Here is a 27,408-nt window from a genome sequence, read left to right as displayed (position 1 = left end):
TAACGATTTGCGCCAAATTGCCCCAGGTTTTTGGCGCCTGCGATTGGAGTGTGGCGCATTGGCAACGGCATGGGGGGCGTGGCCTGACGGATTCGGAAAAAACGCAGAATTTAAAAAAGAAAAAGTGTCGCTTGACACACGTTTACCTGCACCCAGCAACGGATGGTGAACTCCAGCGAACTCCAACGGACACCTGGTGGACATCAAGCGCACTACCTTAGTGAATCGCCGGAAGACACAAATCCTTGTCGGAGAACCCGCCACTGGATCACGAAAGGACCGGGTAAGTACATGTGCCCCAATGCTTCACTTGACACACACTTACATGCACCATGAAGAGGATGGTGAACTCCGGCGAACCTTGGTGCAGCCTAATGGACATCGGGCGCACGACCTTAGTGAATCCCGGAAGACCCGAATCCTCAACGGACAATGCGCCGCGGGATTGCGAATGGACCGGGTAAGTAAATGAGCCCCTTTGGATCTGGTTCCCCTTTTTAGGAGTCCAGGCCTTTTAGCAGAAGCAGATGCTTCCTCCGCTAGGTCAGACCCGTTTAGATTTGATGCCTCCGCACCCTATCCGGGCAGGACAGTCACAGAGCCGGCAGGGAGGGGGCATTTGCCTTCACTGCTGCAAACTGTCGGAGAAGCCATAGTTAATGCCCCTGTTGTATTATTCCGTAGGTGGATGTTTCCGATGAGGGTCCGCCATTCTCCATCACAAATATTCTGACATTGTTCTGTCCCTGGAAGCCCTTCGGATGGACCTTCTCGTGGGTCTCACATCCGGACAGTCAGGAAGAACATGTAAAGTATTATGTATAACACACAGTCATTCAGCGGTCATGGGAAGAAGCAGAATCCCGGGCATCAGACGTTATCTGTCCGTCCTCTTCATCTGGAAAAAATACAACAATTTTAAATAAAAATTACAGATGCAAAATCTAAACTAAACCATAAATGGGGCAACTCCAATCACCAATGGGAATGTTTATCCGGTGGAATGACACGTCCTGGAATAACTTGTGATCACCCCTTTAATGACTGGCACTTACTTGTATATAATGACTGCGCCAATGACGGATGTGAGAAGAAGAACTGTGATGACCGTCCCACCGATGACCACGGGTGGCCACGAGGAGATCTGCTTAGGCTCTTAAAGGTTAAAAGAAAGAAATACTAAATGAGATCCCAAAAAATTACATAAAATAACATAAAAGATGAGGCATGATTATACATTACAGGAGGTCCCCTACTTAAGGACACTCGACTTACAGATGACCCCTAGTTACAGACGGACCCCTCTGCCCCCTGTGACCTCTGGTGACCTCTCTGGGTGTTACTATAGTCCCAGGCTGCAATGATCAGCTGTAAGGTGTCTGTAATGAAGCTTTATTCATAATCCTTGGTCCCATTACAACTAAAAATGTTGAAACTCCAATTGTCACTGGGGCAAAAATTTTGTCTGGATCTACAATTATAAAATATACAGTTCCGACTTAAATACAAATTCAACTTAAGAACAAATCTTGTATGTAACCCGGGGACCGCCTGTATACCTGAAAGGTAACACAAGTATATATAGATATGTGAACGCCTATAAGATCAAAGGCTTCACGCATGAAAAAGTTCCCTGCAGAAAGAAGTAAAAGATCTAGATGATTAATTTAGGGAATAACTACAGGTATTTGTTTATATAATCCAGAATATATCATAAAAATAACCAAAATTGGCCAATCTCTGGCTGGGATCAGTAACACCTGATAAACTCCTTAGATGATGGAGCCACCAGTGACCTTCCAGGACTCATCAAGGATGATGATGGGTTGACATATAAGAAAGGGGCCTCAAAAATAAGTATTTGCCTTTAGGCCAATGGTGAATATTAGTAGAATTATCATAGGATCACACATTTGCCTATTGTAGCCTTCTCCCATTAAACCATTAATAAAACTTATTTTGTAAATTACAAAGTTCCCAAAAATGGTACAAATAATAACTGCTCATCCAGCAAAAAAACAAGCCCTCATATGACTACGCTGCTAAATAAAAACTTCAGAATGACAGAAATGTGTTTTTACTGAGCAAAAGGTAAGAATTTCAAAGAATATTCGGTTTTGTGCTCCTACAAACTAGTAGAATACAGTAAAATATCTGAAAAAATATAAAATATTTATTTTTATTATTGGTTTGGATTTCTTGCATTTTCCCCTTTATAAAGATTCTGAAATGTTACATCAATGTTAAAAAATATGGGGAGCAAAATTGGACCAATAAAGCTCAAGGTTCGCTGGACCTTAAAGGGAACCTTCATTTAGACCTGTCCTTGTGACACCTCCTATGGGTCACCATATCACACGATACTCACTGGTGACGGACGTGTAATCCACCTCCTTCCCTGCAAAAAGTAGAAGAGACGAAATTTGTTACAGAAAACATTTCCCACTAATCCACAGCATTACCCTGATACTACCTATAAGATGCTACAAGATGAATGTTACACCAGTCTAATGCAATGGGCTGATAATTTGGCTGGTTTTCCGCACAATAATCCAAGAAGTCAACCGGTTGCATTCCCGCCCCTTGTGCCGGAGGCCAATGTTCTCATGGATCAGTTACATTACAATCAAGTGGGATGAGGGACTCATTGCCAACCTCATGGGATTATCTCATGTAACACTGTGACGAGTATAAAACGTAGATCTTGTGTGTAATTGGACAGAGGGATCGGAGGTCCAGGTCATGGATTGTGGACATCGGGTGGTGCAAAGTCGGGTGAATTGATGTTCTAAACTGTCCAAATCCACATCTTACATTTCCTGATGGATGAATGGACTAGAGCAGAATATGACCGGGCTTGTACCTTTGATGACCTTGGTTATAGACACTTACTTTTGTATAAAATAACCCCAACAACGACAGAAGAAAGTACAAGAAGGATGGTGACCATCACGGAGAAGATCACGGCCCGGGAGAAGTTCTGCTTTAGTTCTTAAAGGCAAAGAAACATCAATATAAGATGATAACAATGAGGGATCTTCTGGAATTACTTATCTGACAAATCTTAGGTAACTTCTTTGACATCACAGAGATGGAATTGTTGTAGAGTAACATTTACACCTTGTCCTCTTCCATGTGTTGGCTCACGTTTGGTGTCAATGATGCCCAATGCCTGCTCAACCACCCTTCTTGTATAGGATCCAGAATTGGGAGGAGAATGAGTCTGCTGCTAGCATGGGCAATGAGTTGTGGACTACACAAAAGGAGAGCAGGCACCGCCACAATGTAAGCAAATAATGTATCCACGCATCCCAATAATTGATGCAACAATCAGAACAAGGAAAAAGTTGGATGCAGGCATTGCTATTATTATTGTTTGTATCAATAAATGGATTTTTTGGTTATGTGATTCCCTGTACGCATCCAACTTTTTCCTTGTTCTGATTGTTGCATCAATGGGTTGTGGACCCACTATTTTGACTTTTGGCTACCCTCAAGGAAATAGTCCTAATGGGGCTCATTTACTAAGGGTCCGAATCATGCACTTTCGTCAGGTTTCCCAACGATTTCCTATTTGCGTTGAATTGCCGCAGGAATTTGGCACACGATCGGATTTTGGCGCATCGGCACCGGCTTTCACGGGGGCGTGGCTGTCAGACAACCCGACAGATTCGGAAAAAACGCAGAATTTAAAAAAGAATTTGTGTTTCAAGATCAGCACTTACATGCACCAGGAGGAAGAAGGTGAACTTCGGTGCAGCAGCGACACCTGGTGGATATCGAGCGCACGACCTTAGTCAATCCCGGCAGACCAGAATCCTCATCAGAAAACGCGCTGCTAAATCGCGACTGGACCGGGTAAGTAAATCTGCCCCATTGTGTCGTTTGGTTTTGAACCCCAGCATAGAGACTGGTCTTGGGTGCGGTTTTGTTTCCAGGCTGCTACCCCTCTATATAAATAGAAACTGGGAGACGTTGTTGTGATGCACCAGGGAACCAGGCACATTTATGGTACAGACTAACAAGAACCTTCATCGAAATACAGCAGAATAAGCCGTATTACAAGTCAGGGGGGAAACTAGGAATGGTTACAGTATGGGCACCAACACAGGACAATAGCTGCCCTTACACACGGGTACCATCACATGGAGCAGGTGCCATACCATATCAGGGACCACCATGGTCTTATCCATTACTATATATTTAGGTTGTCTATCAATTATTTGGTCACTATAGAATAGAGACCTGTTAGGAGACTGTTGGATGTAAGTCCAATCAGAGACACCATGAGGACAGTGTGGGACATACCCAAAGTGTAGCTCAGACTCACCCCATGGCACAAGGAGCGGCTCCTCCAGGCTGCTGTGATCCACGTAACAGAGGTAAGTGTCCACCTCATTGGAGATCACTTCCACGCTGACCCTGATCTGATAGGTGCCGTCAGGATTGGGGAGGACGTGTGTGGTCTCATATGTGGGAACATCGTCCACCCCGTTCTTCATCCACCGCACATCCACAGCGCGGGGGTGAAACCCGTACACCACACAGTGGAGCTTCGTGGTGTCACCAGATTCCCGACCTGAGACCTTCACCTTTGGTTGAACTGAAAGAAAATACATGAGGATATATAAACTAAGAATGAACAAAGATAATGGGGCTCATTTACTAAGACTGGTGCAAACTGTGCACTTTGTCTGTACTTTACTGTACTGTACTGTGTCTGTACTGCGGGGGGCGCCAGATTGAGGATTTGGCGCATGTTCTCTATGAAACTGGTGCCCCCTGCACTGCCGTCAGGATTGGGGAGGACGTGTTTGGTCTCATATGTGGGATCATTGTCCATCTCATTCTTTATCCACCGCACATCCACAGCTCGGGGTGAAATCCATAAACCAGGCAGTTAAGTTTTGGAACCTCACCAAATGCCTGACCTGTGACCTTCACCCTGGGTCTGACTGAAGGAGAAAGAGGTTTATTCATTAGCAATGGAGAGTAGAGGAATATTATTTACAGGAAGCCACTTAAAATCTGGTCTCATCTGAATGGAGGAACCCAAGATGCGCCCGGTCTGACTGTAACTTGTGGAACATTCTGTGGAAATGTTAGAAGATTTCATTTACTTAAAAAATAACGCCTCACTGAGACCCGTTTGCCAAATAAAATTTTTTTGGGATATCTAAAACAAACATTTTATTTCATCTTATTTAAAAAAACTGACAATCAGTTCCTAACACTGCAAATTAAAAATCTACAACCTTCCTCAGACTAAGATATGGGCTATTCGGTGTCTGTAGCTGCTCGTGTATTACATGCGGCTTAGGGTGATGTGTGATGAGATATTTTCGCTGTATAGATCTATTTGGAGGGGATCGCCCTATAATAGTAACAGTTTATAACAAGGAGGTAGCACTAAATACAAGGCAAATTGTCAATTATTCTGTTGGGACACTAGGGGGCAGCATCAACCTAACTAGGTAAGTGTCTCCCTATCCAAACCGATACAATGTGGCTCCTTTCTATAACACTCAATGTATTACAAGACCCTCTCCATGTTATTATAGATGTTCAGCAGGTTCTGTTATGTCCCCATCTGACAGATGGGTCTCAGCGAGGTCTTATGTGTAAATAAATGAAATATTGTTGAGGATGGACCCGGTCAAAATAGATCCACGTCTTCTGTAGTGAATGTTAGAATATGGCACATGGGTGATAGGGGACTTTACCAGAGATCAGTGCACATTACAACAGCAAGGGATGTGGTCCAATCATCTAACCACCAATGGTTAGTATCTCGTGTCTAGATGGAAGGACCACCAATGGTTGGTACCTAGTGTCCAGATGGAAGGACCACCTATAGTTAGTATCTAGTGTCCAGATGGAAGGACCACCAATGGTTAGTATTTCGTGTCTAGATGGAAGGACCACCAATGGTTGGTACCTAGTGTCCAGATGGAAGGACCACCTATGGTTAGTACCTAGTGTCCACATGGAAGGACCACCAAGGGTTAGTATCTAGTGTCCAGATGGAAGGACCACCGATGGTTAGTATCTAGTGTCCAGATGGAAGGACCACCAATGGTTAGTATCTAGTGTCCACATGGAAGGACCACCAATGGTTAGTATCTAGTGTCCAGATGGAAGGACCACCAATGGTTAGTATCTAGTGTCCACATCGAAGGACCACCAATGGTTGGTATCTAGTGTCCAGATAGTAGGACCACCAATGGTTGGTATCTAGTGTCCAGATGGAAGGACCACCAATGGTTAGTATCTAGTGTCCAGCTGGAAGGACCACCAATGGTTGGTATGTAGTGTCCACATGGAAGGACCACCAATGGTTAGTATCTAGTGTCCACATGGAAGGACCACCAATGGTTAGTATCTAGTGTCCACATGGAAGGACCACCAATGGTTAGTATCTAGTGTCCACATGGAAGGACCACCAATGGTTAGTATCTAGTGTCCACATGGAAGGACCACCAATGGTTAGTATCTAGTGTCCAGATGGAAGGACCACCTATGGTTAGTATCTAGTGTCTAGATGGAAGGACCACCAATGATTAGTACCTAGTGTCCAGATGGAAGAACCACCAATGGTTAGTATCTAGTGTCCAGATGGAAGAACCACCAATGGTTAGTATCTAGTGTCCAGATGGAAGGACCACCAATGATTAGTACCTAGTGTCCAGATGGAAGGACCACCAATGGTTAGTATCTAGTGTCCAGATGGAAGGACCACCAATGATTAGTACCTAGTGTCCAGATGGAAGAACCACCAATGGTTAGTATCTAGTGTCCAGATGGAAGGACCACCAATGGTTAGTATCTAGTGTCCACATGGAAGGACCACCAATGGTTAGTATCTAGTGTCCACATGGAAGGACCACCAATGGTTAGTATCTAGTGTCCACATGGAAGGACCACCAATGGTTAGTATCTAGTGTCCAGATGGAAGGACCACCAATGGTTAGTATCTAGTGTCCAGATGGAAGGACCACCAATGGTTAGTATCTAGTGTCCAGATGGAAGGACCACCAATGATTAGTACCTAGTGTCCAGATGGAAGGACCACCAATGGTTAGTATCTAGTGTCCAGATGGAAGGACCACCAATGGTTAGTATCTAGTGTCCACATGGAAGGACCACCAATGGTTAGTATCTAGTGTCCAGATGGAAGGACCACCAATGGTTAGTATCTAGTGTCCAGATGGAAGGACCACCAATGGTTAGTATCTAGTGTCCAGATGGAAGGACCACCAATGATTAGTACCTAGTGTCCAGATGGAAGGACCACCAATGGTTAGTATCTAGTGTCCAGATGGAAGGACCACCAATGGTTGGTACCTAGTGTCCAGATGGAGGGACCACCTATGGTTAGTATCTAGTGTTCAGATGGAAGGACCACCAATGGTTAGTATCTAGTGTCCAGATGGAAGGACCACCAATGGTTAGTATCTAGTGTCCAGATGGAAGGACCACCAATGGTTAGTATCTAGTGTCCAGATGGAAGGACCACCAATGGTTGGTATGTAGTGTCCACATGGAAGGACCACCAATGGTTAGTATCTAGTGTCCAGATGGAAGGACCACCAATGGTTGGTATGTAGTGTCCACATGGAAGGACCACCAATGGTTAGTATCTAGTGTCCACATCGAAGGACCACCAATGGTTAGTATCTAGTGTCCACATGGAAGCACCACCAACGGTTAATATCTAGTGTCCAGATGGAAGGACCACCAATGGTTAGTATCTAGTGTCCACATCGAAGGACCACCAATGGTTGGTATCTAGTGTCCAGATGGAAGGACCACCAATGGTTAGTATATAGTGTCCAGATGGAAGGACCACCAATGGTTAGTATCTAGTGTCCAGATGGAAGGACCACCAATGGTTGGTATGTAGTGTCCACATGAAAGGACCACCAATGGTTAGTATCTAGTGTCCAGATGGAAGGACCACCAATGGTTAGTATCTAGTGTCCACATCGAAGGACCACCAATGGTTGGTATCTAGTGTCCACATCGAAGGACCACCAATAGTTAGTATCTAGTGTCCACATCGAAGGACCACCAATGGTTGTTATCTAGTGTCCAGATGGAAGGACCACCAATGGTTAGTAGACCCCCACTCTATAAGACCACACTGACAGGTAACACTCTCCTCTATAGGTTACATACAGACGGTCCATGAATGGTAGAACGGGTGGAGATACTGGACAGTGACATCACCTCTCCGCTCCAGATATTCTTTCCCAAGCTCCAAGAATTTCTTTAACCTGTCGATACATTTATTTTCCAGATAATTCTTCCTTCTTTCCCCGATTCTTAGATCAGGACTGTTCCATCTGTGTGTAGTGACCCGAGCCTCAGTCCTGGTGGGGATGAAGGTCCCAGATTGCATGTCCAGGTACATGTACTCTTCTCCATCGTAACGGAACTGCTTGGACCCTACAATGGTGCCGTCATCTCTCAGGACACAGCTGTCCATCACCTGCATAACGTAAGGACCTGCACAGAACAGGGGTAACAGATGGTAAACAGTCTGAACATACAGGAGGATACAGGAGTATGGCCGGTATATGGGAGTATACAGGAGTTATTTGGTATACAGGAGTATGGCTGATATACAGGAGAATGCAGGAGTATGGCCGGTATATGGGAGTATACAGGAGTATGGCTGATATTAAGTGTCTTTGTTAGAATGTTTGCTTTCTAATTACTGATAGATTTCAGCTGGTGTCACGAAGTTCATGTCAATAGCAGCTTTAGAAATGTATTTACCTATCATATATACAGTATATATCACAGAGCGTATGATATATGTATGATGGGGCTTTTCACATATCAGCCAACTCCTGCACTGTCACAAAGATGAAGTAATTAGGGCATTTAAATTCTTATTACCGAACCATTTACTTGAAGAGCAGAAAGCAGAGAACCATTTGTGGCCATGACATGTGCCAAAGTGCTCAGTGAGGGTCCTGGGATCGATGTCCAGAGCCCCCGTTCACTGCTATGGCTCAGGTCCTGACACAATGGAGCACATTTACTAAGGGTCCGCGGACCGCATTTCCGACAGGTTTCCCAATTTAACAGGGGTTTTTGGCGCACGCAACCGGATTTTGGTGCCCACTTTCATGCAACACAAATTGTGGGCGTGGCCGTCGGACAACCCGACGGATTCGGACAAAGCAGGATTTAAAATTTTAATTGTGTCGTAAAACATGCACTCACATACACCGGGAAGAAGAAGGTGAACTCTGGCGGACCTGAGCGGGGAAGCGACACATGCAGGATATCAGGAGCACGATCTTGATCCTTGTCGGACAGTCCGGATCAGAGTGCCCGAGTGCGGAGTGCCCGATGATCATGCACACTGCCGCGAGTCACTAAGATTGTACGCCCAATATCCTGCATGTGTCGCTTCCCCACTCAGGTCCCGGGAGTTCACCTGCTTCTTCCTGGTGCATCTAAGTGCATTGTCCATGTATAATGCGTTGTGCGGGGAGTCACTAAGATTGTGCGCCTGAAATCCAGCATGTGTCGCTTCCCCGCTCAGGTCCCAGGAGTTCACCTTCTTCTTCCTGGTGCATGTAAGTGCATTGTCCGTGTATAATGTGCTGTGCGGGGAGTCACTAAGATCGTGCGCCTGATATCCTGCATGTGTCGCTTCCCCGCTCAGGTCCCAGGAGTTCACCTTCTTCTTCCTTCTGCATGTAAGTGCATTGTCCGTGTATAATGCGCTGTGCAGGGAGTCACTAAGATCGTGCACCTGATATCCTGCATGTGTCGCTTCCCCGCTCAGGTCCCCGGAGTTCCCCTTCTTCTTCCTGGTGCATGTAAGTGCATTGTCCGTGTATAATGCACTGTGCGGGGAGTCACTAAGATCCTGCACCCGATATCCTGCATGTGTCGCTTCCCCGCTCAGGTCCCCGGAGTTCATCTTCTTCCTGGTGCATGTAAGTGCATTGTCCGTGTATAATGCACTGTGCGGGGAGTCACTAAGATCATGCGCTTGATATCCTGCATGTGTCGCTTCCCCACTCAGGTCCCCGGAGTTCACCTTCTTCTTCCTGGTGAATGTAAGTGCACTGTCCGTGTATAATGCGCTGTGCGGGGAGTCACTAAGATCGTGCACCCGATATCCTGCATGTGTCGCTTCCCCGCTCAGGTCCCCGGAGTTCATCTTCTTCCTGGTGCATGTAAGTGCATTGTCCGTGTATAATGTGCTGTGCGGGGAGTCACTAAGATCATGCGCTTGATATCCTGCATGTGTCGCTTCCCCACTCAGGTCCCCGGAGTTCACCTTCTTCTTGCTGGTGAATGTAAGTGCACTGTCCGTGTATAATGCGCTGTGCGGGGAGTCACTAAGATCGTGTGCCCGATATCCTGCATGTGTCGCTTCCCCGCTCAGGTCCCAGGAGTTCACCTTCTTCTTCCTGGTGCATGTAAGTGCATTGTCCGTGTATAATGCGCTGTGCAGGGAGTCACTAAGATCCTGCCCCGATATCCTGCATGTGTCGCTTCCCCGCTCAGGTCCCGGGAGTTCACCTGCTTCTTCCTGGTGCATGTAAGTGCATTGTCCGTGTATAATGTGCTGTGCGGGGAGTCACTAAGATCGTGTGCCCGATATCCTGCATGTGTCGCTTCCCCGCTCAGGTCCCAGGAGTTCACCTTCTTCTTCCTGGTGCATGTAAGTGCATTGTCTGTGTATAATGCGCTGTGCAGGGAGTCACTAAGATCCTGCCCCGATATCCTGCATGTGTCGCTTCCCCGCTCAGGTCCCGGGAGTTCACCTTCTTCTTCCTGGTGCATGTAAGTGCATTGTCTGTGTATAATGCGCTGTGCGGGGAGTCACTAAGATCGTGCGCCCGATATCCTGCATGTGTCGCTTCCCCGCTCAGGTCCCAGGAGTTCACCTTCTTCTTCCTGGTGCATGTAAGTGCATTGTCCGTGTATAATACGCTGTGCGGGGAGTCACTAACATCGTGCGCCCGATATCCTGCATGTGTCGCTTCCCAGCTCAGGTCCCAGGAGTTCACCTTCTTCTTCCTGGTGCATGTAATTGCATTGTCCGTGTATAATGCGCTGTGCGGGGAGTCACTAAGATCCTGCACCCGATATCCTGCATGTGTCACTTCCCCGCTCAGGTCCCTGGGTCCACCTTCTTCTTCCTGGTGCATGTAAGTGCATTGTCCGTGTATAATGCGCTGTGCGGGGAGTCACTAAGATCATGCGCCCGATATCCTGCATGTGTCGCTTCCCCGCTCAGGTCCCCGGAGTTCACCTTCTTCTTCCTGGTGCATGTAAGTGCATTGTCCTTGTATAATGCGCTGTGCGGGGAGTCACTAAGATCCTGCACCCGATATCCTGCATGTGTCGCTTCCCCGCTCAGGTCCCTGGAGTTCACCTTCTTCTTCCTGGTGCATGTAAGTGCATTGTCCGTGTATAATGCGCTGTGCGAGGAGTCACTAAGATCGTGCGCCCGATATCCTGCATGTGTCGCTTCCCCGCTCAGGTCCCCGGAGTTCACCTTCTTCTTCCTGGTGCATGTAAGTGCATTGTCCGTGTATAATGCGCTGTGCGGGGAGTCACTAAGATCGTGCGCCCAATATCCTGCATGTGTCACTTCCCCGCTCAGGTCCCCGGGGTTCACCTTCTTCTTCCTGGTGCATGTAAGTGCTTGATCTTGCGACACAATTTGAATCTTAAATCCCGCGTCAGTCCGAATCAGTCGGATCGAACGACAGCCCGTCCCCAAGATTTCTGTCGCATGAAAGCCGGCGCCGCTGCGCCACAATCCCAAAGCAAACCTCTGTTAAATCCGACGAAAATACGATCCGCGACCCTTAGTAAATGAGCCCCATTGTGCCCTTAACATGACGCTGCCTATAGGCAGAGAAGTGAAGATGACTTCGCTCCGGAACTTTCCTTTAGCTCCTCCGTAATGATGGAACCTGACAATCTATTTAAAAAAATGAACTAATTATTTGATTTAATTTGGCAATTCTTTTATGACCCTAGTGAGAAAATAGGGGGCTCGCAACCCCAAGAATTATAAGCGCCAATCTGATGTTTTAAAGGAAGTGATGCAATATTGGGGATTTTTGTGAGTCAGCAATTTATGAAGAACGTGACACCTCAGATGTGTTTCCTGGTTACATTGTTGTCAGAAAGGATTAAGTTTCTGGGTTTGTTGTTTGAGTTTTCTTAACTCCTAATGCGTCTCACGAAATCCCGGACCTGCGATAGTCCGTGTATAACCGCAGGACTCCAGGGGGGTCATTTATCAGAAAAAATCAGAGCTCAGCTTTCATTGTATCAATTGCTGTGGGAAATTCAAAGCTGAGCTCTGATTGGTTGCACTTCTGATAAATCTCCCCCAGTGTCTCCATCTTTAAGATCGAGAGAATTTATGAAATATATTGATAAATAAATTATAATTTACCCAGGATCGGATTAAGTCTGCCCTGGGCCCCGGGGCTGTAGGAATATTACGGCCCCTACAAGTCTGGAATCACTTCCTACGTCTGGTACTAGAATCGGCTTCTTGGGGAATGGAGGACCTGTCCCTTCTGCTGCTTTCAATCTGTGGTTTCAGGACCTTCAAAGGTCCTGCAATGACTCTTGTTTACTGAGAGCAGGCACAGATGGAGGATTTCATGGGTGAAGATCCTTCTTAGTATATAATTTGGCCATGGCCCCCCTAGAATGCCAGGCCCCAGGCTACCACCCCCCAATGCCTGCATTATAATCCACTACTGGATTTACTAAATATTGTAAGACATTAGGGCACATTTACTTACCCGGTCCAGTCGCGATCCAGCGGCGCGTTCTCCGCCGAGGATTCGGGTTCTGCCGGGATTCATTAAGGTAGTGCACCCGATATCCACCAGGTGTCGCTTCTGCGCCGAGGTCCGCCGGAGTTCACCTTCTTCGTCCAGGTGTATGTGAGTGCTGATCTTGCGAAAATTCTGTGTTTTTTCCGAATCAATCGGGTGTCCGACAGCCATGCCCCCCGATTTATGTCGCGTGAAAGCTGGCACCGATGCGCCAAAATCCGATCGGGTGCGCTAAGATCTAATACAGGGCAAATCGGAAATCGTTGGGAAACCCGACGAAAGTGCGTGAATCGGACCCTTAGTAAATGAGCCCCATTTTCTAACATTCTGGCCCATGATAGATATAAAATACATCCAGGGGTCATTTACAGGGGTTTAACTCATTATTTAAGGGGGTTTCTGGAAGATGTATCCAGCAATGGCCGATCATTGATCAGTATATTAGCTGTGCTGAGGTGGACCCGAGGCTTCCCAGTGATTGAATATTTCGGATATCGCGTCCCACCTGCAGTGTGGTTGAATCGGTTTATCACTATCTTCACTTCATGTCTGAATAACGTCTCATGTCCTCTATCAATGAAGGTCTCGCTCTCCCAGTGCCCGAGGCCCATCTTCTCCTTCATCCACTTGGCCACGGGAATAGTTCTCCCAATATCACTGCTGTAGAAGTCAATCTGCTCATCATCCACATATCCGACTTTGGAGAACTCCGGAAGCCCCGATCCTGGAGCCGAGACCCCGATGTAATAGTAACGCAGAGAGTGACTGTCTAGGAGAGACATACAGAGGGTGGTTGGGTGGTGCCATAGAGGAACTCAATCATTCTGTATATTGGTTGGGCAGATGGAGACAAGTAGAGGAGGATATCCGTAGTACATATTAGACTAACTGGAATTTTCCCTCCACCAATCAACTATTGATGTCTCTACCTGAGGATAGGTCATCAATTGTAATGTCTGGAGAACCCCTTCAGCACGTTAGGAGCTTTAAAGGAAACCTACCATGTGGTGTTATGCAGTATGAAGCAAACATACCCTGAGAATGCTGTAGCTACACTGATGCAGGATCATATCTTGGTTAATCCCTGAGCTGAGTGGTTTTGCTGAAAAAAACAATTATAACATTCAGGACCTTGGGAAAGCTGGGACAGACTGGCTTACACATTACACGGGAGCTTGGAATTACAAATGGCTGAAAGTAATGCATAACTAAGTATTACTAGTCAAGCACTAATTAACCTGAGCTGGATCACTCATACACAGCAGCTGGGGGATGGTGCAGCAATTGATTATTCTGTCTGGCAGGAAGAGAAGTGCAGGAGATGATGATGCAATCAGAGAGAAACTCTCCTGCTATGAGAAGCGGCAAAGCAAGCGCCAGAGCAGACATAGAAGCCACAGAGCTTCATTATTATAATGTTATATCTGTTTTATCAGCAAAACCACTCAGCTCAGGGAGTAACCAAGATATGATCCTGCATCAGTGTAGCTACAGCAGTCTCAGGGTATGTTTGCTTCATGCTGAATCAAATCCTTTCCTTTAAACTATATTTTCCATTTTTGGGTAAAGCTACAAAAGCAGGTTAAAAAACAGTGATACAAATGTGGAAAAATAAGACATTGCAGATTTATTGAGATTCAAACTGTAAAAACATAATCTGAACAAGATCTATGACAAGACTCTCTGGTGTATGAGCTGCACTAGATCTATGACAAGACTCTCTGGTGTATGAGCTGCACTAGATCTATGACCAGACCCTCTGGTGTATGAGCTGCACTAGATCTATGACCAGACTCTCTGCTGTATGAGCTGCACTAGATCTATGAGGAGACTCTCTGGTGTATGAGCTGCACTAGATCTATGACCAGACTCTCTGGTGTATGAGCTGCACTAGATGTATGACGAGACTCTCTGGTGTATGAGCTGCACTAGATCTATGACCAGACTCTCTGGTGTATGAGCTGCACTAGATCTATGAAGAGACTCTCTGGTGTATGAGCTGCACTAGATGTATGACGAGACTCTCTGGTGTATGAGCTGCACTAGATCTATGACGAGACTCTCTGGTGTATGAGCTGCACTAGATCTATGACAAGACTCTCTGGTGTATGAGCTGCACTAGATCTATGACCATACTCTCTGCTGTATGAGCTGCACTAGATCTATGAAGAGACTCTCTGGTGTATGAGCTGCACTAGATCTATGATGAGACTCTCTGGTGTATGAGCTGCACCAGATCTATGACGAGACTCTCTGGTGTATGAGCTGCACTAGATGTATGACGAGACTCTCTGGTGTATGAGCTGCACTAGATCTATGACGAGACTCTCTGGTGTATGAGCTGCACTAGATCTATGACGAGACTCTCTGGTGTATGAGCTGCACTAGATGTATGACGAGACTCTCTGGTGTATGAGCTGCACTAGATCTATGACGAGACTCTCTGGTGTATGAGCTGCACTAGATCTATGACAAGACTCTCTGGTGTATGAGCTGCACTAGATCTATGACGAGACTCTCTGGTGTATGAGCAGCACTAGATCTATGACGAGACTCTCTGGTGTATGAGCTGCACTAGATCTATGACGAGACTCTCTGGTGTATGAGCAGCACTAGATCTATGACAAGATTCTCTGGTGTATGAGCTGCACTAGATCTATGACAAGACTCTCTGGTGTATGAGCTGCACTAGATCTATGACCAGACTCTCTGCTGTATGAGCTGCACTAGATCTATGACGAGACTCTCTGGTGTATGAGCTGCACTAGATCTATGACAAGACTCTCTGGTGTATGAGCTGCACTAGATCTATGACGAGACTCTCTGGTGTATGAGCTGCACTAGATCTATGACGAGACTCTCTGGTGTATGAGCTGCACTAGATCTATGACGAGACTCTCTGGTGTATGAGCTGCACTAGATCTATGACGAGACTCTCTGGTGTATGAGCTGCACTAGATCTATGACGAGACTCTCTGGTGTATGAGCTGCACTAGATCTATGACGAGACTCTCTGGTGTATGAGCTGCGCTAGATCTATGTCCAGACTCTCTGGTGTATGAGCTGCAATAGATCTATGACAAGACTCTTTAGTGTATGAGCTGCACTAGATCTATGACGAGACTCTCTGGTGTATGAGCTGCACTAGATCTATGACCAGACTCTCTGCTGTATGAGCTGCACTAGATCTATGAAGAGACTCTCTGGTGTATGAGCTGCACTAGATCTATGATGAGACTCTCTGCTGTATGAGCTGCACTAGATCTATGACGAGACTCTCTGGTGTATGAGCTGCAACAGATCTATGACGAGACTCTCTGGTGTATGAGCTGCACTAGATGTATGACGAGACTCTCTGGTGTATGAGCTGCACTAGATCTATGACGAGACTCTCTGGTGTATGAGCTGCACTAGATCTATGACGAGACTCTCTGGTGTATGAGCTGCACTAGATGTATGACGAGACTCTCTGGTGTATGAGCTGCACTAGATCTATGACGAGACTCTCTGGTGTATGAGCTGCACTAGATCTATGACAAGACTCTCTGGTGTATGAGCTGCACTAGATCTATGACGAGACTCTCTGGTGTATGAGCTGCACTAGATCTATGACGAGACTCTCTGCTGTATGAGCTGTACTAAGTCTATGACGAGACTCTCTGGTGTATGAGCAGCGCTAGATCTATGACGAGACTCTCTGGTGTATGAGCTGCACTAGATCTATGACGAGACTCTCTGGTGTATGAGCTGCACTAGATGTATGACAAGACTCTCTGGTGTATGAGCTGCACTAGATCTATGACAAGACTCTCTGGTGTATGAGCTGCACTAGATCTATGACCAGACTCTCTGCTGTATGAGCTGCACTAGATCTATGACGAGACTCTCTGGTGTATGAGCTGCACTAGATCTATGACAAGACTCTCTGGTGTATGAGCTGCACTAGATCTATGACGAGACTCTCTGGTGTATGAGCTGCACTAGATCTATGACGAGACTCTCTGGTGTATGAGCTGCACTAGATCTATGACGAGACTCTCTGGTGTATGAGCTGCACTAGATCTATGACGAGACTCTCTGGTGTATGAGCTGCACTAGATCTATGACGAGACTCTCTGGTGTATGAGCTGCGCTAGATCTATGTCCAGACTCTCTGGTGTATGAGCTGCAATAGATCTATGACGAGACTCTTTAGTATATGAGCTGCACTAGATCTATGACGAGACTCTCTGGTGTATGAGCTGCACTAGATCTATGACAAGACTCTCTGGTGTATGAGCTGCACTAGATCTATGACAAGACTCTCTGGTGTATGAGCTGTACTAGGTCTATGACGAGACTCTCTGGTGTATGAGCTGCACTAGATCTATGACGAGACTCTTTGGTGTATGAGCTGCACTAGATCTATGACGAGACTCTCTGGTGTATGAGCTGTACTAGATCTATGACGAGACTCTCTGGTGTATGAGCTGCAATAGATCTATGACGAGACTCTCTGGTGTATGAGCTGCACTAGATCTATGAGGAGACTCTTTGGTGTATGAGCTGCACTAGATCTATGATGAGACTCTCTGGTGTATGAGCTGCACTAGATGTATGACGAGACTCTTTGGTATAAGAGCTGCACTAGATCTATGACGAGACTCTCTGCTGTATGAGCTGCACTAGATCTATGACGAGACTCTCTGCTGTATGAGCTGCACTAGATCTATGACGAGACTCTCTGGTGTAAGAGTTGCACTAGATCTATGACGAGACTCTCTGGTGTATGAGCAGCACTAGATCTATGACGAGACTCTCTGGTGTATGAGCAGCACTAGATCTATGACGAGACTCTCTGATATATGAGCTGCACTAGATCTATGACGAGACTCTCTGGTGTATGAGCTGCACTAGATCTATGACGAGACTCTCTGGTGTATGAGCTGTACTACATCTATGACGAGACTCTCTGCTGCATGAGCTGCACTAGATCTATGAGGAGACTCTCTGCTGTATGAGCTGCACTAGATCTATGACGGGACTCTCTGCTGTATGAGCTGCACTAGTTCTATGACGAGACTCTCTGGTGTATGAGCTGCACTAGATCTATGAGGAGACTCTCTGGTGTATGAGCTGCAATAGATCTATGAGGAGACTCTCTGGTGTATGAGCTGCACTAGATCTATGACGAGACTCTCTGGTGTATGAGCTGTACTAGGTCTATGACGAGACTCTCTGGTGTATGAGCAGCACTAGATCTATGACGAGACTCTCTGATATATGAGCTGCACTAGATCTATGACGAGACTCTCTGGTGTATGAGCTGCAATAGATCTATGACGAGACTCTCTGGTGTATGAGCTGTACTAGGTCTATGACGAGACTCTTTGGTGTATGAGCTGCACTAGATCTATGATGAGACTCTCTGGTGTATGAGCTGCACTAGATGTATGACGAGACTCTTTGGTATAAGAGCTGCACTAGATCTATGACGAGACTCTCTGCTGTATGAGCTGCACTAGATCTATGACGAGACTCTTTGGTGTAAGAGTTGCACTAGATCTATGACGAGACTCTCTGGTGTATGAGCTGCACTAGATCTATGACGAGACTCTCTGGTGTATGAGCAGCACTAGATCTATGACGAGACTCTCTGATATATGAGCTGCACTAGATCTATGACGAGACTCTCTGGTGTATGAGCTGCACTAGATCTATGACGAGACTCTCTGGTGTATGAGCTGTACTACATCTATGACGAGACTCTCTGCTGCATGAGCTGCACTAGATCTATGAGGAGACTCTCTGCTGTATGAGCTGCACTAGATCTATGACGGGACTCTCTGCTGTATGAGCTGCACTAGTTCTATGACGAGACTCTCTGGTGTATGAGCTGCACTAGATCTATGAGGAGACTCTCTGGTGTATGAGCTGCAATAGATCTATGAGGAGACTCTCTGGTGTATGAGCTGCACTAGATCTATGACGAGACTCTCTGGTGTATGAGCTGCACTAGATCTATGACGAGACTCTCTGGTGTATGAGCTGCACTAGATCTATGACAAGACTCTCTGGTGTATGAGCTGCACTAGATCTATGACGAGACTCTCTGGTGTATGAGCTGCAATAGATCTATGACGAGACTCTCTGGTGTATGAGCTGTACTAGGTCTATGACGAGACTCTCTGGTGTATGAGCAGCACTAGATCTATGACGAGACTCTCTGATATATGAGCTGCACTAGATCTATGACGAGACTCTCTGGTTTATGAGCTGCACTAGATCTATGACGAGACTCTCTGGTGTATGAGCTGTACTACATCTATGACGAGACTCTCTGCTGCATGAGCTGCACTAGATCTATGAGGAGACTCTCTGCTGTATGAGCTGCACTAGATCTATGACGGGACTCTCTGCTGTATAAGCTGCACTAGTTCTATGACGACACTCTCTGGTGTATGAGCTGCACTAGATCTATGAGGAGACTCTCTGGTGTATGAGCTGCACTAGATCTATGAGGAGACTCTCTGGTGTATGAGCTGCACTAGATCTATGACGAGACTCTCTGGTGTATGAGCTGCACTAGATCTATGACGAGACTCTCTGGTGTATGAGCTGCACTAGATCTATGACAAGACTCTCTGGTGTATGAGCTGCACTAGATCTATGACGAGACTCTCTGGTGTATGAGCTGCACTAGATCTATGACGAGACTCTCTGGTGTATGAGCTGTACTAGGTCTATGACGAGACTCTCTGGTGTATGAGCTGCACTAGATCTATGACGAAACTCTTTGGTGTATGAGCTGCACTAGATCTATGACGAGACTCTCTGGTGTATGAGCTGTACTAGATCTATGACGAGACTCTCTGGTGTATGAGCTGCAATAGATCTATGACGAGACTCTTTAGTGTATGAGCTGCACTAGATCTATGAGGAGACTCTCTGGTGTATGAGCTGCACTAGATCTATGAGGAGACTCTTTGGTGCATGAGCTGCACTAGATCTATGATGAGACTCTCTGGTGTATGAGCTGCACTAGATGTATGACGAGACTCTTTGGTATATGAGCTGCACTAGATCTATGACGAGACTCTCTGCTGTATGAGCTGCACTAGATCTATGACGAGACTCTCTGGTGTATGAGCTGCACTAGATCTATGACGAGACTCTCTGGTGTATGAGCTGCACTAGATCTATGACGAGACTCTCTGGTGTATGAGCTGCACTAGATCTATGACAAGACTCTCTGGTGTATGAGCTGCACTAGATCTATGACGAGACTCTCTGGTGTATGAGCTGCACTAGATCTATGACGAGACTCTCTGGTGTATGAGCAGCACTAGATCTATGACGAGACTCTCTGGTATATGAGCTGCACTAGATCTATGACGAGACTCTCTGGTGTATGAGCTGCACTAGATCTATGACAAGACTCTCTGGTGTATGAGCTGCACTAGATCTATGACGAGACTCTCTGGTGTATGAGCTGCACTAGATCTATGACGAGACTCTCTGGTGTATGAGCTGTACTAGGTCTATGACGAGACTCTCTGGTGTATGAGCAGCACTAGATCTATGACGAGACTCTCTGGTGTATGAGCTGCACTAGATCTATGATGGGACTCTCTGCTGTATAAGCTGCACTAGTTCTATGACGAGACTCTCTGGTGTATGAGCTGCACTAGATCTATGAGGAGACTCTCTGGTGTATGAGCTGCACTAGATCTATGAGGAGACTCTCTGCTGTATGAGCTGCACTAGATCTATGACGAGACTCTCTGGTGTATGAGCTGCACTAGATCTATGACGAGACTCTCTGGTGTATGAGCTGCACTAGATCTATGACAAGACTCTCTGCTGTATGAGCTGCACTAGATCTATGACGAGACTCTCTGGTGTATGAGCTGCACTAGAACTATGACGAGACTCTCTGGTGTATGAGCTGTACTAGGTCTATGACGAGACTCTCTGGTGTATGAGCTGCACTAGATCTATGACGAGACTCTTTGGTGTATGAGCTGCACTAGATCTATGACGAGACTCTCTGGTGTATGAGCTGTACTAGATCTATGACGAGACTCTCTGGTGTATGAGCTGCAATAGATCTATGACGAGACTCTTTAGTGTATGAGCTGCACTAGATCTATGAGGAGACTCTCTGGTGTATGAGCTGCACTAGATCTATGAGGAGACTCTTTGGTGCATGAGCTGCACTAGATCTATGATGAGACTCTCTGGTGTATGAGCTGCACTAGATGTATGACGAGACTCTTTGGTATATGAGCTGCACTAGATCTATGACGAGACTCTCTGCTGTATGAGCTGCACTAGATCTATGACGAGACTCTCTGGTGTATGAGCTGCACTAGATCTATGACGAGACTCTCTGGTGTATGAGCTGCACTAGATCTATGACAAGACTCTCTGGTGTATGAGCTGCACTAGATCTATGACGAGACTCTCTGGTGTATGAGCTGCAATAGATCTATGACGAGACTCTCTGGTGTATGAGCTGTACTAGGTCTATGACGAGACTCTCTGGTGTATGAGCAGCACTAGATCTATGACGAGACTCTCTGATATATGAGCTGCACTAGATCTATGACGAGACTCTCTGGTGTATGAGCTGCAATAGATCTATGACGAGACTCTCTGGTGTATGAGCTGCACTAGATCTATGACAAGACTCTCTGGTGTATGAGCTGCACTAGATCTATGACGAGACTCTCTGGTGTATGAGCTGCACTAGATCTATGACGAGACTCTCTGGTGTATGAGCAGCACTAGATCTATGACGAGACTCTCTGGTATATGAGCTGCACTAGATCTATGACGAGACTCTCTGGTGTATGAGCTGCACTAGATCTATGACGAGACTCTCTGGTGTATGAGCTGTACTACATCTATGAGGAGACTCTTTGGTGCATGAGCTGCACTAGATCTATGAGGAGACTCTTTGGTGCATGAGCTGCACTAGATCTATGATGAGACTCTCTGGTGTATGAGCTGCACTAGATGTATGACGAGACTCTTTGGTATATGAGCTGCACTAGATCTATGACGAGACTCTCTGCTGTATGAGCTGCACTAGATCTATGACGAGACTCTCTGCTGTATGAGCTGCACTAGATCTATGACGAGACTCTCTGGTGTATGAGCTGCACTAGATCTATGACGGGACTCTCTGGTGTATGAGCTGCACTAGATGTATGACGAGACTCTCTGGTGTATGAGCTGCACTAGATCTATGACAAGACTCTCTGGTGTATGAGCTGCACTAGATCTATGACGAGACTCTCTGGTGTATGAGCTGCACTAGATCTATGACGAGACTCTCTGGTGTATGAGCAGCACTAGATCTATGACGAGACTCTCTGGTATATGAGCTGCACTAGATCTATGACGAGACTCTCTGGTGTATGAGCTGCACTAGATCTATGACAAGACTCTCTGGTGTATGAGCTGCACTAGATCTATGACGAGACTCTCTGGTGTATGAGCTGCACTAGATCTATGACGAGACTCTCTGGTGTATGAGCTGTACTAGGTCTATGACGAGACTCTCTGGTGTATGAGCAGCACTAGATCTATGACGAGACTCTCTGGTGTATGAGCTGCACTAGATCTATGACGAGACTCTCTGGTGTATGAGCTGTACTAGATCTATGACGAGACTCTCTGGTGTATGAGCTGCACTAGATCTATGACGAGACTCTCTGGTGTATGAGCTGCACTAGATCTATGACGAGACTCTCTGGTGTATGAGCTGCACTAGATCTATGACGAGACTCTCTGGTATATGAGCTGCACTAGATCTATGACGAGACTCTCTGGTGTATGAGCTAAGCTACATCTATGACGAGACTCTCTGGTGTATGAGCTGCACTAGATCTATGACGAGACTCTCTGGTGTATAAGCTGCACTAGATCTATGACGAGACTCTCTGGTGTATGATCTGCACTAGATCTATGACGAGACTCTCTGGTGTATGAGCTGTACTAGGTCTATGACGAGACTCTCTGGTGTATGAGCTGCACTAGATCTATGACGAGATTCTTTGGTGTATGAGCTGCACTAGATCTATGACGAGACTCTCTGATGTATGAGCTGTACTAGATCTATGACGAGACTCTCTGGTGTATGAGCTGCAATAGATCTATGACGAGACTCTTTAGTGTATGAGCTGCACTAGATCTATGAGGAGACTCTCTGGTGTATGAGCTGCACTAGATCTATGAGGAGACTCTTTGGTGCATGAGCTGCACTAGATCTATGATGAGACTCTCTGGTGTATGAGCTGCACTAGATGTATGACGAGACTCTTTGGTATATGAGCTGCACTAGATCTATGACGAGACTCTCTGCTGTATGAGCTGCACTAGATCTATGACGAGACTCTCTGGTGTATGAGCTGCACTAGATCTATGACGAGACTCTCTGGTGTATGAGCTGCACTAGATCTATGACGAGACTCTCTGGTGTATGAGCTGCACTAGATCTATGACAAGACTCTCTGGTGTATGAGCTGCACTAGATCTATGACGAGACTCTCTGGTGTATGAGCTGCACTAGATCTATGACGAGACTCTCTGATGTATGAGCAGCACTAGATCTATGACGAGACTCTCTGGTATATGAGCTGCACTAGATCTATGACGAGACTCTCTGGTGTATGAGCTGCACTAGATCTATGACGAGACTCTCTGGTGTATGAGCTGTACTACATCTATGACGAGACTCTCTGGTGTATGAGCTGTACTACATCTATGACGAGACTCTCTGCTGCATGAGCTGCACTAGATCTATGAGGAGACTCTCTGCTGTATGAGCTGCACTAGATCTATGTCAAGACTCTCTGGTGTATGAGCTGCACTAGTTCTATGACGAGACTCTCTGGTGTATGAGCTGCACTAGATCTATGAGGAGACTCTCTGGTGTATGAGCTGCACTAGATCTATGAGGAGACTCTCTGGTGTATTAGCTGCACTAGATCTATGACGAGACTCTCTGGTGTATGAGCTGCACCAGATCTATGACGAGACTCTCTGGTGTATGAGCTGCACTAGATCTATGACGAGACTCTCTGGTGTATGAGCTGCACTAGATCTATGACGAGACTCTCTGGTGTATGAGCTGCACTAGATCTATGACGAGACTCTCTGGTGTATGAGCAGCACTAGATCTATGACGAGACTCTCTGGTATATGAGCTGCACTAGATCTATGAGGAGACTCTCTGGTGTATGAGCTGCACTAGATCTATGACGAGACTCTCTGGTGTATGAGCTGTACTACATCTATGACGAGACTCTCTGGTGTATGAGCTGTACTACATCTATGACGAGACTCTCTGCTGCATGAGCTGCACTAGATCTATGAGGAGACTCTCTGCTGTATGAGCTGCACTAGATCTATGACAAGACTCTCTGGTGTATGAGCTGCACTAGTTCTATGACGAGACTCTCTGGTGTATGAGCTGCACTAGATCTATGAGGAGACTCTCTGGTGTATGAGCTGCACTAGATCTATGAGGAGACTCTCTGGTGTATGAGCTGCACTAGATCTATGACGAGACTCTCTGGTGTATGAGCTGCACCAGATCTATGACGAGACTCTCTGGTGTATGAGCTGCACTAGATCTATGACGAGACTCTCTGGTGTATGAGCTGCACTAGATCTATGACGAGACTCTCTGGTGTATGAGCTGTACTAGATCTATGACGAGACTCTCTGGTGTATGAGCTGCACTAGATCTATGACGAGACTCTCTGGTGTATGAGCTGCACTAGATCTCTGTCCAGACTCTCTGGTGTATGAGCTGCGCTAGCTCTATGACCAGACTCTCTGGTGTATGAGCTGCACTAGATCTATGACGAGACTCTCTGGTGTATGAGCTGCACTAGATCTATGACGAGACTCTCTGGTGTATAAGCTGCACTAGATCTATGACGAGACTCTCTGGTATATGAGCTGCACTAGATCTATGACGAGACTCTCTGGTGTATGAGCTGCACTAGATCTATGACGAGACTCTCTGGTGTATGAGCTGCACTAGATCTATGACGAGACTCTCTGGTGTATGAGCTGCACTAGATCTATGACGAGACTCTCTGGTGTATGAGCTGCACCAGATCTATGACGAGACTCTCTGGTGTATGAGCTGAGCTTAGTTTCATACAATTACTTTTTATAAAATTGGAATTTGGAAGTTGAAAATTGGAAATGCAGGATACAAGACTAGATTTGGGAGAAGTTTAGGTGTAGGTTACCGCTGCGTCAGGGGACGCCAGTGCAAAGCATAGGGACAAAACCGGGTCAGAACAGACATCTGAGAGGAAGAACTCAAGAAGAAACCTAGGTCAGGGCCGGCACCAAGCCGAACCCAAGGTCCACTGGGACCATGAGCAGCAGGTCAGGCAAGGTTGGTCTACAGAGAAGAACACTGAGTGGCAGAGCAGCACTGAGTCCATGGAGAAGAACTGAGGTCAAGAATTCAGACAATCGGGTTCGGGCCACCAGAAACTTTACCGCTCAGGCACCGAATTTTGGAGCATTAGCCCTTTCAATCACTTGACTTGCCGACCAACAACATAGGAAATGCAACCAAGATGGCGAGAGGAGAGAGTGATGGGCACAGACCACCTGGAATTACGAGCTTTTACTCTCCCGACCCTCACACACTTATATGGACTGAGACTACACCAATATTCCTCATAACCCCCAGTACCTTATATACAGGTGTGTATAACCCGTCCATATAAAGGGGCCAAAGAAGCTCCAGACTAAAACTGAGCCTTCATAAAGTACTTACCGGTATATGCTGCAGACAAACTCAGAAGTATCAGGGTTAGGACGTAGAACTTCTCCATTCTGTGTACAACGTAGTGAAGGAGTCGTCAGGTGAAACAAGGAAGAAGCAAAGAAGTGAGAGAGTCACAAGGAGAGGGGTGTGCCCCAAAATACTGCAGGTGATCAGCCATCCCCGGGCACAGATCCACAAACATTTCAACTTCCTGCTTCTGTTAGTGAGAGGGTAACATCTGCACCCCCCCCCCACCTCGGCCTACATTACTATTCCCTCACTATGACACCAGGGACACGTTTTCTTATAAAGTGTGAGAACTGCTTAAAATGACCGGATTCTAAAGTAAAGTTATTGATTATTGATTATCGATTACTCATGTCATTCTGCTTATTGCTTCTATACGTTTTTGAACCTGGTTCTGGTCCTGCTGCAGCTATGTAGTAAGATTGGTTCCAGTGCTATTTTTATGTAATAGGCTTTGTTTCAGTAACAAATCAGTAATGTATCGATGTAGTAATCTTGATTCTGGTAACTTATTTATGTAGTAAGATGTTTTCTGGTGCTGTTTCTATGTTGGTAAAGTATCAATGTACTAATCTTGTTTCTGTAATGTATATAAGTGCTAATATTGGTTCTGCTAATATATCTACAGGCAGTCCACGGTTACGTAGAAGATAGATTCCTTGGGTTTGTTCTTAAGTTGAATTTGTATGTAAGTCGAAACTGTATATTTTATAATTGTAGATCCAGACAAAATAATTTTTTCCCCAGTGACAATTAGACTTTCAATATTTTTGCTGTAATGGGACCAAGGATTATCCATAAAGCTTCATCACAGACACCTTACAGCTGATCATTGCAGCCTGGGACTATAGTAACATCTAGAGAGGTCACCAGAGGTCACAGGGGGCAGAGGGGTCACCAGAGGTCACAGGGGGCAGAGGGTCCGTCTTTATCTAGGGGTTGTCTGTAAGTTGGTTGTCCTTAAGTAGGGGACCGCCTGTATATCTAAACTTGGTTTTGTATTTAGTGTAATTAGTAAGACAGTTTTGGCACTGTCCCCACATAATACACCAGTGGTGGGTTGGGTGATGCAGGCCTGGTCAGTCAGCTGCTAGGGTGTAGGAACTGGTTAATTGGCTGATCCTCAGTTTACTCAGCGCTGGTTATACTTTCTCCTGGGACTTGTAGTACTTCTGTCTGTTTGTGTTTTGCTGAATCTGAAACTCTGTACCTGAGCCTGAATCCAGCTGGTGCTGATACCCTGAGCCCCCGTCTGAACCTGAGCCTGTATCTAAGCCTGTATCCAACTGGTGCTGATACCCTGAGCCCCCGTCTGAACCGGAGCCTGTATCTAAGCCTGTATCCAACTGGTGCTGATACCCTGAGCCCCCGTCTGAACCTGAGCCTGTATCCAGCTGGTGCCAATACCCTGAGCCCCGTCTGAACCTGAGCCTGTATCTAAGCCTGTATCCAACTGGTGCTGATACCCTGAGCCCCCGTCTGAACCTGAGCCTGTATCTAAGCCTGTATCCAACTGGTGCTGATACCCTGAGCCCCCGTCTGAACCGGAGCCTGTATCTAAGCCTGTATCCAACTGGTGCTGATACCCTGAGCCCCCGTCTGAACCTGAGCCTGTATCCAGCTGGTGCCAATACCCTGAGCCCCGTCTGAACCTGAGCCTGTATCTAAGCCTGTATCCAACTGGTGCTGATACCCTGAACCCCAGTCTGACCTGGAGCCTGTATCTAAGCCTGTATCCAACTGGTGCTGATA

The 27,408-nt window shown here is 46.3% G+C and overlaps 1 protein-coding gene across 1 annotated transcript; it reads right to left on the bottom strand.

Annotated features, from left to right (window-relative positions):
- On the bottom strand, positions 1 to 25,737 carry LOC140077337 (class I histocompatibility antigen, F10 alpha chain-like). Its single transcript, XM_072124409.1, has 7 exons — positions 25,639 to 25,737; positions 8,230 to 8,508; positions 4,331 to 4,603; positions 2,893 to 2,991; positions 2,369 to 2,398; positions 1,056 to 1,155; positions 1 to 898 (listed from the first exon to the last, which is right to left on the bottom strand). Exons 1-7 carry the CDS (start codon positions 25,694 to 25,696, stop codon positions 895 to 897), a joined length of 843 nt encoding a protein of 280 aa, XP_071980510.1. The 5' UTR covers positions 25,697 to 25,737; the 3' UTR covers positions 1 to 894.
- Between the last annotated feature and the right edge of the window lie 1,671 nt (positions 25,738 to 27,408).

Source organism: Engystomops pustulosus, chromosome 9 (genome assembly GCF_040894005.1).
Source record: "Engystomops pustulosus chromosome 9, aEngPut4.maternal, whole genome shotgun sequence".
Lineage (NCBI taxonomy): Eukaryota > Metazoa > Chordata > Amphibia > Anura > Leptodactylidae > Engystomops > Engystomops pustulosus.
This window is presented reverse-complemented; position numbering and strand designations above follow the sequence as displayed.